The 15,226-nt window shown below is 36.0% G+C and overlaps 2 protein-coding genes across 3 annotated transcripts; one reads left to right on the forward strand and one right to left on the reverse strand.

The window, feature by feature from the left end:
• Nucleotides 1-1,303: 1,303 nt before the first annotated feature.
• gip (gastric inhibitory polypeptide) lies at nt 1,304-2,409 on the reverse strand (the record flags this gene model as incomplete). Its single annotated transcript, XM_079852258.1, has 4 exons — nt 1,304-1,491; nt 1,575-1,670; nt 1,756-1,893; nt 2,327-2,409. The coding sequence occupies 4 exons, from the start codon at nt 2,407-2,409 to the stop codon at nt 1,482-1,484; spliced, it is 327 nt and encodes a 108-aa protein (XP_079708384.1). The 3' UTR covers nt 1,304-1,481.
• A 984-nt stretch (nt 2,410-3,393) lies between these two features.
• On the forward strand, nt 3,394-15,167 carry mxra7 (matrix-remodelling associated 7). Of its 2 annotated transcripts, none has more exons than XM_079851273.1 (4): nt 3,394-3,891; nt 4,288-4,417; nt 5,750-5,846; nt 14,550-15,167. In XM_079851273.1, the coding sequence occupies exons 1-4, from the start codon at nt 3,616-3,618 to the stop codon at nt 14,662-14,664; spliced, it is 618 nt and encodes a 205-aa protein (XP_079707399.1). In that variant the 5' UTR covers nt 3,394-3,615; the 3' UTR covers nt 14,665-15,167. The 2 variants fall into 2 exon arrangements, with proteins under 2 accessions (XP_079707399.1, XP_079707400.1); XM_079851274.1 differs by having other exon boundaries at nt 3,481-3,891; nt 4,288-4,318; nt 14,550-14,811.
• The last annotated feature ends 59 nt before the right edge of the window (nt 15,168-15,226 follow it).

Genomic DNA, 15,226 nt, shown 5'->3' on the forward strand with positions numbered 1-15,226 from the left:
AACAAACACAACAGGCTGAGCAAGTCATATGCTGTGGTCTCACTCTCATCATCTGAGCATCAAGAACATAGACAATGAAAAACATTTAAAGCAAATAAAACATATTTTTATAGAATATTTCTGATTTTTTTTTCGCCCAAAACAAAAAACAGTAGCTAATCCAACAACTGAACACAGCTGTGTCTCGGTTTATCTGTTTGTCTGTGAGTGTGTTCAAAGTGAATTTAGTTTTGAGAATGTGACTTTTTCACCTGTAGCCTCATATGTTCACCACTAGATGTCCTACCTTTCTACCTTTTTATGTGGCATATGAGGGTAAATGCTCACATATTTACGCTATTATTTTTTTAATATCTTTGAGATACTATTATATATAGTTTTTTAATTCATATTTTAAATTAGCTTAAGTAATTTAGTTGTGTTTTTGTTATTCGTATTAGTTTTTTAATGTTTATGTAGTCTATTGATTTTTATTTCCGTTTTAGTTATCAAGTTAAACTACATGAAAATGAGAAATGTTGCTACTAAAAATAGGTTGATTTTTTTATATTTTATTTCAGTTAAAGTGTATTTTATAGGTAACAGAATTTTTATGGTTTTAGTTTTTAGTTAACTATTATAAACCAGATTTATGCCATATATATATATATATATATATATATATATATATATATATATATATATATATATATATATATATACCTATGAATGTGTGGCAAGGTTTATATATCAGGCCCCTGATCTTCTGGGTGGTGCAAATGTGTTTTGTTTTACTTATATGAATTAAATTAACAAACGTGGGATTTGATATGATTCATCTCTCAGTTGCTTTCAAAGAGAGGTGAGGACAGAATTAATTTTGACAAAAAAAAAAAAAAAAAAAATCCCAAATAACGCCTCTGTTGACATGCATACGTATTAAAGGGATAGTTCACCCAAAAATGAAAATTCTGTCATAATTTTCTCACCCTCGTGTTGTTCCAAACCAGTTTCTTTCCTCTGTTGAACTAAAAAGATGACATTTTAAATGTTGGTAACCAGAGAATTGAGTATTAGTATTTTTTTTCCTATGGAAGTCAATGGGTGCCGTCAAATGTCTGGTTACCAACATTCTTCAGAATATCTTCTTTTTAATTCATCAGAAGAAAGAAACTCATACAGGTCTGGAACAACTTGGCTGAGTAAATGATGACAGAATTGTAATTTTTTGGTGAACTATCCCTTTAAACGTCATGAGCGAACAGCTCTACATATTTATTTTTTCTAATGCTAAAAAAAATCACAAATGACAATTGATGATTTTGAAAACAATTTAATTATAATTAGACTAACCGATTTTCATTTAGAGATACATGACAAGATATTCAGATTCAGGGTAATTTGGACACTTTGCCATTGAGATGTCTAGGAAAAAGTGTCCCAATCACTTGTGAAATATTCTGGTACATTCTGGTACATCTGTTCTCCAGGTCGCTTTAGCTTTATTGATTCCTGTGGGTCACGAATAAAACATGATAAAATGCAATTTACATGATTTAAATCCTGATTATTGTCACTCGCAGAAGGCAACTTACTTGAAGGCATCGGCTTTACTCTGAACCCACATCGCAAACTCTTTTTTCAGCAGGTCATTGAAGATGCGAGTGTCTGAATCATCTGCCATAGTTGGTCTGTAAATGAGCATCAGATGCTGCCTGTTACTTTGTGCAACCTGAATACGTACCATATACATGCTGTCCATTTCCCCAAACTTACTCGCTCTTCTTCTCTCTCTGATTGAGCAAATAGTTCACAAAGTTTTTCTGAACCATCGAGTCCACAATTTTGCTGATGTCACTTGCAATGGTTGATTCAGCATAACGACGGCTAAACTTCTGGATGCCATTTGTTGAGCTATTAATGATATTTGAAAACAAAACAAATAAAGCATACAAACAAAACAATATTCTATTTCATTTGTCTTGACACTTTACAATAAGGCCTCATTTTTAAGTAATGTTATTATTGTATTAACTAACATTAGGCCTAATACATTTGTTACAGCATTTATTAATCTTTGTGACGTTATTTAATAAAAATACAGCTGTTCATTGTTATTTCATGTAAGCTTATGTCCATTGAATAATATAAACTTTTGATTTTAATAATAAATAGTAAATGTTGAAATTAACATGAACTAAAATTAATAAATGCTTAAGTTTGTTACTATAATTTTAACTATATTTAACAAACAAATGGAACTTTATCATATAAGTGTTGGCACATTTCTATATACATATAATGTATTATTTGAAAATGATTTGATGATGCTTAATTATGATCTTACCTGCTATCAACAGGCTGGGATCCTGCACATGACCATGAACTTCCCAGGCATATCAAAACCAATGCAAATACGGCAGCCTTCATTTTTCCTTATTTAATACATCAAAACAGATGAGAAAACACCATTCACAACAAGTATAGTGGAATTCAAATGACTTTAGACCTACCTTTTTTGGTTCTGGTCCCTATAATGGTTTAAACTGGTGCACAACTATACAGCAATCTGCTCTGGTCTTTTATACAATGTGATTGACATTAACAGCAGAACAACAACTTATTTCCACATCATTAAAACAATTAATAATGAGGGCGATACATAGACATAAAATCTGATAAGGCTGCTTTTTCTTACAGTCTTAGGTGTCAAATCTTTTTACACTCTTTGTGGTTTGTACTGGACAAATATGTTCGTGGAACTGAAAATAGTGAAATGACCCCATTAAACCATTAGTTTTCAAGTCAAACACATTTTCACTATACAAAATCTGACTAGTATTTGTTGATGTAAGGAAATGTACCAAGCTAATGACTCGAGGTGTACATTTTCAGGCATTTTAAGAAAAGCAAACAGATTATATATTTCTAAAAAGGTTCTTATGTTCTTGTAGCCATAACAACAGTGGTGATGGATATGCAAAATTAAAGGAAAGAATGGTAAAGATGTATTATTAAATTTAAATAAACAAAAATAACCATTGATTTTCTACTAATTCTGCTATTTCTATTAATTCTACTATTAATATTTTGAACAAGATCGTTTTAAAAGTACTATTGTAAACATTTTGACTCAACATAGATTTGAATATATTCTGTGCAATGTGTGCATACACATCCTGTATTATAAATGCAAGTATGTTCTTGGCACAGATTACAGTTTTAATTTGTTTGGATATGCCCACTGTACACTAAAGGTACAAATATGTATTTAGCATTATTATTATTATTTTACAAACGCAATACTTAAACAATACGAAGTTAATTTAGTTCGTTCAAATACATTCAATAAAATAATCAATCTTTGTAACGCTTCAGTGCTTTTGTGACTGACATTTCTAAAGCTTTTATTTTGAAATAAGAACTTCCGGTGTGAGTAGCTCCATAAAATTTCGTGTTTATTTCTGTAGGGACTGATCAAGTGTAGTGATTTAAAAAACAGATAAATTCGTCGCAGTTGCACGTTGTCAAAATATGCATTTATTAAAATACGCGTGTCAGCAAACAAGAAAACGCTTACGTCAGCGTTAGTTAATAGTTAATCGGATATACCAACTAAGAAAGTTATTCATAGTCATGATGGATGCAACCTCAGATATATTTTGGCCGGCGATGCTATTTACGCTGCTTGCAGTTATAGTAGCAGCAGTTGTTTTGGGCAGAAATAAAGGCCCAGTGCCGTCAAAGTGCACCCATCAAACTAGTGCTGCTGTTGTGGAGGAGAGAGCTGGTCCAGAGCCTGGAGCTTCCTCACAGTATCATCCTGAGAAACACTGTAATGAAATCAGACAACAGCTGCAACCTGGTGCAAAGATCCTCAAAGCCAAAGATGAAACTCTGAAACATGTAAAGGTAAGGATTTATTCTGCTTTTTATGAATGCTTTTGTAATTGTTTACAAGTAAAACTAAATAAATAAATTACAACACAATTAAAAACACATTTCTCAGTCACATTTAAGATTAGGATCCAATTCTCACCATTAACTAACTATTAACAACGACTTTTGCCTCAATAAACTCCTAATTGTTGCTTATTAATGGGTTGTAGGGTAGGTTTAGGATTAGGGATGTAGAATATGGTCATGCAGAATAATGATTAATATGTGCTTTAAAAATACTAATAAACAGCCAATATCCTAGTCAAGTTGAGTGATTTCAAAAACAGATAAAGATAAGCAACTAGTTAATAATGAGAATTGGACCCTTTTTCTGTAATCAACCATTTACTGATTCTGTCTTTACCTCAGGATTCAATCTCTGATAATGAGGAAGAAGTGTGTAAGTCTGATTCTCCAGTTCACTCCACCATTGGATGGGGGGAGGATTCCTCTGAGTCAGGGATAAGGAATGCTCTGAAGGATTATGCTCAATCACCTGGTATAATAATAACAATAATAATAACGCTCTTTACTAATTTCCTGTTGATATAAATACTTTGTGGGTTACTGCTTCATAAGTGTTATATTAGACTGGTTTTAAACTATTTTTCAGACATCATATTTGTGAATATAAATGTATTCACAGAAATGACTTCAATAAAAATGTATTGTATAACTTAATAATTATTTTAATAACAAGAATTACATTGTATTGGAATTCATTCTCAGGTTCCATGTTTAGTTTTTTTTTTTTTTTCAATCTGACCCACATGCTATTATTAAATATTGTAATTTTTTTTTTTTTTTTTTTAAACTTTGATCTCTCCTGTATAATCATTTAGTGGTGTTGTACACAATGTTGCTCAGGATACATTATCTTTATTGCTTTAGAACTGAGGGGAATTTTCTTAGTCATAGTAGGTTTACCCTTGTGTAAAAAGAAGTGCTCTTAACTGCATTGAATGCATACTTCAAATCTTAAAGTATATTTAAACACTTGCAGATAATATAATACTAATGAAATATAAGCCCACTTAAATGTACTTAATGTCCCCCTGTGGTGAAAATCAAGCTTTGAGTATTTTCTCCTTAAAACTGCAGTGAAAAAAATACAGTCTCCAAAACGCGGTTTGAAATCGCTGGTGTTTCTGAAATTCTGATGCCACAAACTACCTTGTAACCAATCACGTCAATGTCTAATTTGACTTTAAAGTACATTTTAAATCATTAGATCGTACTGTAAAGAAGTACACTTATTTTGATGTGGTGACTAACATGCAATTAAGTGTCTGAAAACATTACTTTTTAAAAGTATGCTAATGTATACTTCTTCTTTTTACAAGGATAGGTTACAAGGATTTTTACTTGGTATGCTTTATATGTAATTTCCTACATATCGTCATATGTTTAGAATAAATGCACATTTTGATGTTAACAAAAATCTCTCTTAGAGATTATTTGACAAAATGATCAAAAGACATAAAAGCTTGTCGCTAAAGGAAAGTAGCAATCGTAAAAAGCAGCCACAAAAGTGAATCACGGTGGATGGGTCATAAAATAGTTAACGTGTAAAAAATTATGTAAATAAATGTCCGTGACCCTATTGGCAAACAATGTTTAAGGCAAATTTTGCCTACTAGGGAAGTTTTATTTGACTTTTGTTAAACTGACTAAACAAATCCACGGTTTGCAGGCTTCACAAGCATTACTGTTTGGCTATTTGGAAGCTGTTTTCACTTTACTTTTACTTACAAATAATTTACTTGTGTCTTGTAGGATGGTAAATTTGTGAACATATTGCAGTGGTTTGACATCTTTCTCTCTGCAATAGACGCTGAAAATAAACCCTTAAAGTATATGGCTGGCATGCTGAGGACCTGCCAGCTTGAAAAGATGATGACCAAAGAAGAACTGGAGGAAGAGCAGAGGTGATTCAATACACCCCTAAATATAGCATCATTTGTGAACATATTACACCATTCTCTGTATGAATACTCAATTCTGATTGGCTGGAAGGTGTGCTTTCAAACATGTAATGCACAGGTTGTTCCAGTCAGTTTAAACACGGTTCTTTATTAATGCGGTGACTTCATTGAAGCACACGCACACTCGTCACTCGCACTCAGAGATCAGAGATTGTGCTGACTCACACAGAAGCATTCAGAAGCATGGAAACTTGTCAACGCTGCCTTGTGACTCATCAATAAAATACGTTTGCTATTGAATCCCTACATTATATTTATCAGCATGGAAGTGGTAACGTCGCTGTTTTGAAGTAATTAAACTCACAGCTTCACTGTTAGTAGAGAGAGGCGCTGCACAGATTCAGGTAATTCACACATGCACATCTCTCTCTCTCTCTTTTGGATAATTATTTCAAATAAATGTTATAATGAATTAGTCGACAGCAGTCACTCTGCAGCTCTCCCCTGATTGACCACTGAAGCTTAGCAGGGTCGAGTCTGGTCAGTACCTGGATGGGAGACCTCCTGGGAAAACTAGGTTGCTGCTGGAGGAGGTGTTAGTGAGGCCAGCAGGGACTCCTAACGCCCCACTATAGTGATGGGGACACTATACTGTCAAAAAACACCGTCCTTCAAATGAGACGTTGAACCGAGGTCCTGACCATCTGTGGTCATAAAAAATCACAGGATGTCCTTTGGAAAAAGAGTAGGGGTTTAATCCCAGCATCCTGGCCAGATTTGCCCATTGGCCTCTGTCCATCATCATGGTGTCCAAATCATTCCCATATATACTGATTGGCTTCATCACTTTGTCTCCTCTCCACCAATAAGATGGTGTGTGGTGGGCATTCTAGCACAATATGGCTTTAATGCACTTTGCAGAGGCAAACTTGAACATTAGTTGTTGTCAGAGGCGGACAGAGTACACAGCTACATTACTTGAGTAAAAGTACAGATACCCCTTGCTAAATTTTACTCAAGTACAAGTAAAAGTACTACAGTCAGTTGTCTACTTAAGTAAAAGTACTGAAGTACTTGTTTTTAAAAGTACTTGAGTATCAAGAGTACAAGAGTACATTTTCTAAATATTGCATTACTACTGCCACAGTGCTTACATTGGTAAACACAGCAAACACTTGAAGCGAAAACTATCATTAACTTGTTCAGAAAATTGAAATAGTCTGGCGAGGTGGGGCCACGGCTTGGCACGTTCCCGGGATGCGATATTTTTTTTTCCATGATGGTAGGGGAAGACTCATGAATATTCATTAGGGAAGTCATCCCTGATTGGTCTGATGACCTACCCCTAACCCCACCCCTAAACCTACCCGTCACTGGGGGTCTTATGACCTCCATAACCCCGCCCCTAAACCTACCCATCACTGGGGTTAAAACCAATCAGGGATGACTTCCCTAATGAATATTCATGAGTCTTCCCCTACCATCCTGGGAAAAAAAATATCGCTCCCAGGATGGACCTGCTGCGTCTTCATCCATTGTTTCGTCCATGGTTTCGTCTCTTATCTAAATCTGACCATGGAGTTGACTTTGGCGGAAAGCTGAAGGTGATTGCTGATAGGCTGTCCCAATCAGTTGCGCCTGCACAATCCAATCACATTTGAGAGGGTTTCCGAGATGTTTCTTTTTTCCTTTTTTAAAATTTTTTTTTTTTAGAAGAAGTAACGGGTACTCACAGTTACGGATAGAAATGTAGTGGAGTAAAGAGTACAATATTTGCGTCTCAAATGTACTTGAGTAAAGTCATGAGTACTCCCCAAAAATGATACTCGAGTAAAGTACAGATCCCTCAAAATTGTACTTAAGTACTGTACTCAAGTAAATGTACTCAGTTACTGTCCGGCTCTGGTTGTTGTTTTTTTTTTACTTTTCAAAAATGCTTTTTAAAGTGCTGGTGGCCAGTAAGAACATTTACCAGTTTCAGGAGGATAGTTTAGGACTTAGCTTTTGTCTACAATGTACACCACCATTCAAAAGTTTGGGTTAGATTTTATTTTTATGGTAACTGTTTTCTTAAAATAACTGTTTTCTATTTTAATATATTAAATGTAATTTATTACATTTATTTACATTTTATTCAGAATTTTCAGAATCATTACTCCAGTCTTCAGTGTCACATGACCCTTCAGGAATCATTCTAATATGCTGATTTGTTGCTCAAAAAAACATTTATTATTATTTTCAGTTTTGAAAAGAATTTGCTGTTAATTTTTCTTTCTTTGGAAACCATGTTTTTTTTTCAGGATTCTTTGATCAATAGAAAGTTGAAAAAGAATAGCTATTCTTTTAAATAGAAACTTTTGTAGAATTAGAAATGTCTTTACTGTCACTTCTGATCAATTCAGTGCATCATTACTGACCTCAAACTTTTGAATGGTAGTGTTTCTTCACATCCTTTCTCTCTGTCTCAATACCAGATGCAGATCTCAGAATTTAAATAATAACATTTAATTCACATTGTACATACATGTATACATCATTATAATATAAATGTACTGTATAATCAAGGTTCACTTTGAGTAAGTATTACCCTTACTTAGTAAGACTCACAGGACTCAAGACTTATGTATGACCCATGCAAACAATCTTTCTTTATTTTAACCCCACCCATAACCAATATTTTGAAATAATTGTTCTTAAATAAACTTTGTCAGCAAACAGTTCTGTCAGGCAGTTTTACCTTAATATCATAATTCCACAGTTTCAAACGTTTTCCTGTTTGCATTAAACATTGCATGTAGTTTGCATCGACCCAATATACTCAACAAGGTAAACAATGGCATTTTCTGTTTGAACAGCATACACTTTAACACACCTCAGTGATCATGTTAGATAAACTCACAATTGCAGACTAGAGCAGGGGTACTAAAGTAAATCGCATAAAATGTGAAGGGCCACAAATTACAAATTAAGACTCTATTTACCCTGTTTAAGACAGTATTAGTAGTTTTATTTATAATTGGGACTTTATATCACACAATTTTGACTTTATAACACACAATTGAGAGTTTATATCTCGCAATTCTGAGGAATTATCGCAATTATCTTTTAAAATGTTTTATTCTGTGGCGGAAACGAGCTTCCATATTATACAACCCATTTAACTTCGTTGTACTCAAGGCAAAGTGAAATAAACACAATCACATATAACACCAACAATATAAAACAATAAATAAATAAATAAATAAAAATATTCAATTCTGCAACTCAGTTTGCGGTGTATGATAGAGTTCAGTTCACTCAATATGTGTAAAATAGTTCAGTTCGTTTAATATGTGTAGTAGTTCAGTTTGTGTGAAAAAGGGAAAAAAATTGTTGAATCCATTTCAGTTTATTCAATAGGTGTAAAGTAGTTCAGTTTGTGTGTGTAATATAATTCAATTTGTCCGATGTAAAAAGAAAAAAAGCAAAAGTGTTGAATAAAAAAAAAAATGGAAAAGGTAGAAAAAGATTCGTCACCCAACATCCAATCACTCCTACCGCTCTGGCAGTGAGTTTACCGGGCAATGTAACACGTCTTCTTGCTGATGAAAAGAGATGAGATTCACATTCTGGGTTGGCCCGCCATCTTAATCACCACGGAAGAATCTTCTAATCTCCTTTTGATCTCTCCGCTTCTCCTGTCTGTCTTTGCCATTGCATTTTTGCCGTTGCTCTCTTGCTTAAGGCTGGAATACACTACACGACTTTTGCTCAGATTTTGCCCCAATTTGCGATCTGGGTGAGTCTTCAGTAGTTGCCGAATGTCCGTGCCAGTTTGCAGATTTTGTGCGTTCGGAGTTGACAGAATTCTTAGAAATTTGAAACAGGTGACTGTAAATGATACTAAGCTCCTTCCTACACTCCTTAAGTACCCTACCTGTTATTCTATCAGGGCCTACTGACTTCCTTGTATTAACCCTTTTTAAGGTCCTACAAACTTCTTCAGATGTTATAATTACCTCCTGGCCTACATTCAGTTGACGTCTAATCAAATTCATTGTATAGACGTCTATCATTGTATACACTCCCTGCCATGCCTACCTTAGATTGTTATCCCTCATTATCCTCTCAATCTTTTGCTTTTAGTTATGTTTACACCTAATAATAACTTGTCTTATTTCTTTTTGCATTACTTTAACCTGTGCACTATCACCTAACTGAAAGGCTCACCTTTTCTTCTTTAATGCTGCCTTTAATTCCCCATTTATCCACGGCTTATCATTTGGATACATTTTAATACATTTTTTTGGTATGACTTTATCCACACAAAAATGTATAAAATCTGTCACAACTTGATTTAGTTCACCTAGATCCTCACTGGTGTCTATAAAGACATCCCATGCTGTACAGTCAAAACATCCTCTAAGACAGTCCACAGATTCATCATTCCATATCTGAATGGTTCTAAGCTCAGGCTTGCTTGTTTTAAGCCGTTGTTTATAAAGAGGAACCAAATGAATAACATTGTGGTCTGAATCTCCTAAGGAGAAACTCCTAAGAATCTCCTTGAATGCACTCTTAATATTACCAAAGCACAAATCAAGAACCCTTTCTCCTCTGGTGGGACAAGTAATATACTGATAAAAATGGGGCAGCACATGCGTTATGGAACAACCATTAATGTCCCCAAGTACGAATTTAGGAGCGTCTGGTGCAATGTTTTTCAGTCGAGCCACAACATCATATATAACGTCTGCCGCAGCCTGGAAATTCGTCCGGGGATGTTTTTGCACCATCTCTCGTTTACGTAGATGCACACACCTCCACCAACTTTCTTCCCCGTTACAAGTGGATCATGATCAGTTCTCACAAGTATAGAGTCGTCAATCGTGTCTTTAAGCCGTGTTTCTGTGAAACACAGCAAACAACTGTCTCTGTACTCGGTGAAATACCTTACAGCCGACTGAAATTCTGATAGTTGTTTGGAGAGAGACCGTGTGTTGGCAAGGATCACCAAATTATTACCCCTCTAGTATTGTTAAGTTTAGGATTAGTTGTGGGGGAGGGGTTAGGATTAGACAATTAGGTACTGACTTCAACGAGGGGGGTAATAATTAGGCAGGGAGGGAAATTCGGAACAACACTGGCACGCCGACCTCTCCTCCATCTCCTTAAAGGAGAAGTTCACTTTTAAAATGAAAATTCTGTCATCATATACTCACCCTCATGTTGTTTCAAACCTGTATGAATTTCTTTCTTCTGCTGAACAGAAAGGAAGATAATTAGAAGATTATCAGTAACCAGACAGTTTTTGGGTCCCAATGACTTCCATAGTAGGAAAAAAAAATACTATGGAAGTCATTGGGACCCAAAAACTGTCTGGTTACTGATAATCTTCTAATTATCTTCCTTTCTGTTCAGCAGAAGAAAGAAATTCATACAGGTTTGAAACAACATGAGGGTGAGTATATGATGACAGAATTTTCATTTTAAAAGTGAACTTCTCCTTTAATGCTGTATTCCCCCTCCTACACTCTCTTGGCAATTCCAGTGAAATTCAACAATCACCATATTGTCCCCAGTCACCGGGCTGATCTCAGCTGTGGCGGCTTGCTCTTCTGTTGTTAAGAGCTGTGTCGCAGCCGGTAACAGCAAATAAGCGACCAACAGCAGCCCCTAAAGCAGCACTACACAGTGCATCCAAAGGGGCTTCATTAGGTTTCAAATACTAAATAACAAAAACGTACAAAACAAACAAATCAAACTTGACTGGTGCACCACAGACACTCGTCGCCACTGTGCAGCACCAGATGTGAGTCGATTTGAGTTGATTCTGTTCAAAAACTTCATTAAAAAAGTTGGCAGAACTGTCTAAATCGGTTTACGAATCAGTTTGAATGGTTTGTTCAGTTTCCTGGTTTCACACTCGGAGTCTTAATATCAAGAGCGTTGGATGAAGTCAAGTGATAGCAAATCTGCAGATTCACCCTTTTGTTTGCCAGCGATGAAGATCTTTATTAGTTGAACATATGCGTATGCTTTGCATATGCGTATGCGTATGCATGTGAATGAATGATTCCACAGGACGATACATTCGATTTCATTTAATTCAGGTAATATTTTGCAACCAAACAGATTATTACGTCATGATTACCACTACTACAAAAGTAAAAAATTATGAGATCAGTCTGTTTGATTGTTTGCCCATTGTTCCTTTAGACCCGGATAAGCACGTCATGAATTTACATCATTTATTATTTGAATAGGGAAAATATGTGTAAATAGGCTAAATACTCTCCAGATCTTGCTGATTTACTCATGTAAGTAAGTCCACTGAAGGCAAGTTTGAAGAACCCAAATGCAGAATTTATTCAAAATCAAATCAAACATAAAACCCTAACACCTGTGAACATAATCAAGACAATCAACCAATGACAACATGACACATTCACATGGGGAACATATGGCAGGATCACATGACTATAACAGGGGATCACATGACAGACATGAAACAAGAACATGAAACAAAACCAAAACGTGACAAATCCCCCCCTCTATGGGCGGCTCCCCACGCCCAACATGAAACAAAAACACAAGAGTCCTTGGGGAAGAGATGGCAGGTCAGGCCTGTGCAGGGGAACAGGGCAGATCGTGTCCATCTTTGCCGAGGGCTCACGGGCTGGAGCCGACGTGTGTGCTGCCCACACACACAATGATCATTGACCACTATGATCAGCGCTGCATCTTCCTGAGCTGACTCAGGCGCGGCGGCCATCTTGTCTGAAGACACAGGTGCGGCAGACATGGCGTGAGCAGTCTCTGGCTTGGCAGGCATGACGTGAAGAAGCTCAGGCCCGGCAGGCATGACGTGAAGAAGCTCAGGCCCGGCAGGCATGACGTGAAGAAGCTCAGGCTCGGCAGGCATGACGTGAAGAAGCTCAGGCTCGGCAGGCATGACGTGAAGAAGCTCAGGCTCGGCAGGCATGACGTGAAGAAGCTCAGGCTCGGCAGGCATGACGTGAAGAAGCTCAGGCTCGGCAGGCATGACGTGAAGAAGCTCAGGCTCGGCAGGCATGACGTGAAGAAGCTCAGGCTCGGCAGGGATGACGTGAAGAGACTCAGGCTTTGGCGTGCTGGCTGTGGTGTGCACTACGGGATTGTGGAGCCCCTTATCCACAATTCCCACAGTAAACGAGGAACCGCTCAGCAGAAGGGTATGGTTGATGTATTCCTCCAGGGGCCAGTGTATTTTCCCCCCAGGGAGCCGTGAACTAATGGGTTCGTTCAAACCCACACGAAAAATGTCTTTGAGTACCACATCATTAAAATCTGCCAAGCAACATAGTCCACACAAATCTTCGACATAGTCCTCAATGGACCGTTTGCCTTGACAAAGGCGAAGGAGGGAAACCGCTGAGTTCATGTTGAGGTCAAATATTCTGTAAGTCCACTGAAGGAAAGTTTGAAGATGCCAGTGCAGCATTCATTCAAAACAAGATCAAACATAAAACAAAGGCATGGCATGAACTCAAAACATGAACAATTTCAAACAGTAGTTACACAAACAATACTTGACAAAGACATATGGCAAATATAAGGGCTTAAATACACAAGACTAATGACTAGACAAAGGACACCTGTGAACATAATCAAGACAATCAACAAATGACAACATGACGCATTCACATGGGGAACATATGGCAGGATCACATGACTATAACAGGGGTTCACATGACAGACATGAAACAAGATCATGAAACAAAACCAAAATGTGACAGATCAGTAGATCTAGTGTCATTACTATACAGTTGTGGTGATATGTTAACATACACATTGCAGAATCTACAAAATAAGTGGGATCATAAAAATGACTTCTTCAGCTTATTCAGGGCAGTACTAAATAAAAAATAAAAAACATGAAAAAAATCCCCAAAAAAGAAATTTTTATGAATACTCCCATTTTGGAAAAATTATTAATATTTAGCAGGGTCTGCAAGGTTTATGCAAATGTTTGAACGCAGCTGTGGGCAGTGTTGGGGGTAACGCATTACAAGTAATGTGAGTTTCGAAATCAGATTATTTTTTTTAAATAATAATTAATGCATTACTTTCAAATGTACAATAAAATATCTGAGTTACTTTTTCAAATACGTAACCCAAGTTACTTTGTTTTCTCATTTATGGACAGACACCTCTCCTGTCCATGTCAAATAAAACAAATATACTTTATGTATTTAATCTCACTTTATTAACTAATGTCTTTGCTGCTGACCTTCGATGATCCAATTCAGCCATTCTAATAAGCAAAAATGACTTTAGTCACTCTTAGTCACATTTGTTTTTAAGTAAGTGTTGAACTTCCTTCTCCTGTGTCCCATTATTTTGCAGTCCAGAATGGCGTTTTCATCTCCTCCAGTCTGAGTCTTATTCATTTCACTCTTGGTGTGAAACAGCCTTTACATTGGTCAAAAATAGAATTTGAGTTCTTTTATATTAAAAAACAAACAAGCAAGAAACATTACATTACTGAGAAAAAGTAACACAAAAGTAACGTAACGCATCACCTTCCATGAAAAGTAACTAAGTAATGCTATTTGTCAGTTTTTAGGGAGTAACGCAATATTGTAACATTACTTTTAGAAGTAACTTTCCCCAACACTGGCTGTTGGTACAGTGTGAATGTACAGACTGCAATATATTTTATAATGTGTGTGTGTTCTGTTACAGGGTTCAGCAGGAGCAGTTGGCTGCCATCTTCCAGCTTCTCAGAGACAAACAAGACACGTTCGGTGACGTGACCGAGGGCGATTTACAAGAACAGCTTAAACTCTACTCTATTTGACACCGGGATGTCTGTATATGTGGATTTGGTTAAGCTCTTCATCATCTTCATAGATTCAAATACTTTTTATGCAAGTGTTCAAATTAATACCTGTCACAAATAATTGACAAATGATTTTACTAGATCAAATTGATTGAAGTCACATATTTCAGTGAACCTATTCACTGGAGTATTAAAAAATATTTCAAATATGAAAAAAGGGGTTTGTTTTTGACTTGCACGTATTTATTGGTCATTCATATAATTTTGTACATAAAATGAGTAATGAAGAATCGAAAAAGTCTGGATAAGTTTAGTAGCAGTCTCTTTATGATTTTTTTTCATGTCGTTTCAAACCAAATCCATATTGCAAATGTACGGTATGAACTGAATTTTAAATCAGGTTACTTACTCTAGCTATGTGTTAACACTGTGCTTAAGTTACAAGTATGCAAAATGGACACATTATTAGTTTTGTTTTTATAAATAATAATAATAAAAAAACTACTTTTTGCTTTATTGTATATTTTAATAGTTATTCGTGGTTTTATTTTTAAACACTGCCCATAGATCTGTGCTGGCC

This window comes from Squalius cephalus, assembly GCF_949319135.1.
Source record: "Squalius cephalus genome assembly, chromosome: 19".
NCBI classification, from domain to species: domain Eukaryota; kingdom Metazoa; phylum Chordata; class Actinopteri; order Cypriniformes; family Leuciscidae; genus Squalius; species Squalius cephalus.

What these genes read in the sequence shown, in the direction of transcription:
- mxra7 (XM_079851273.1), top strand. Translation starts at nt 3,616, where the DNA reads ATGATGGATGCAACCTCAGATATATTTTGGCCGGCGATGCTATTTACG. An exon ending in AAACTCTGAAACATGTAAAG is followed by an intron (nt 3,892 to 4,287) that starts GTAAGGATTTAT and finishes TCTTTACCTCAG; the next exon opens with GATTCAATCTCTGATAATGA. An exon ending in GGATTATGCTCAATCACCTG is followed by an intron (nt 4,418 to 5,749) that starts GTATAATAATAA and finishes TCTCTGCAATAG; the next exon opens with ACGCTGAAAATAAACCCTTA.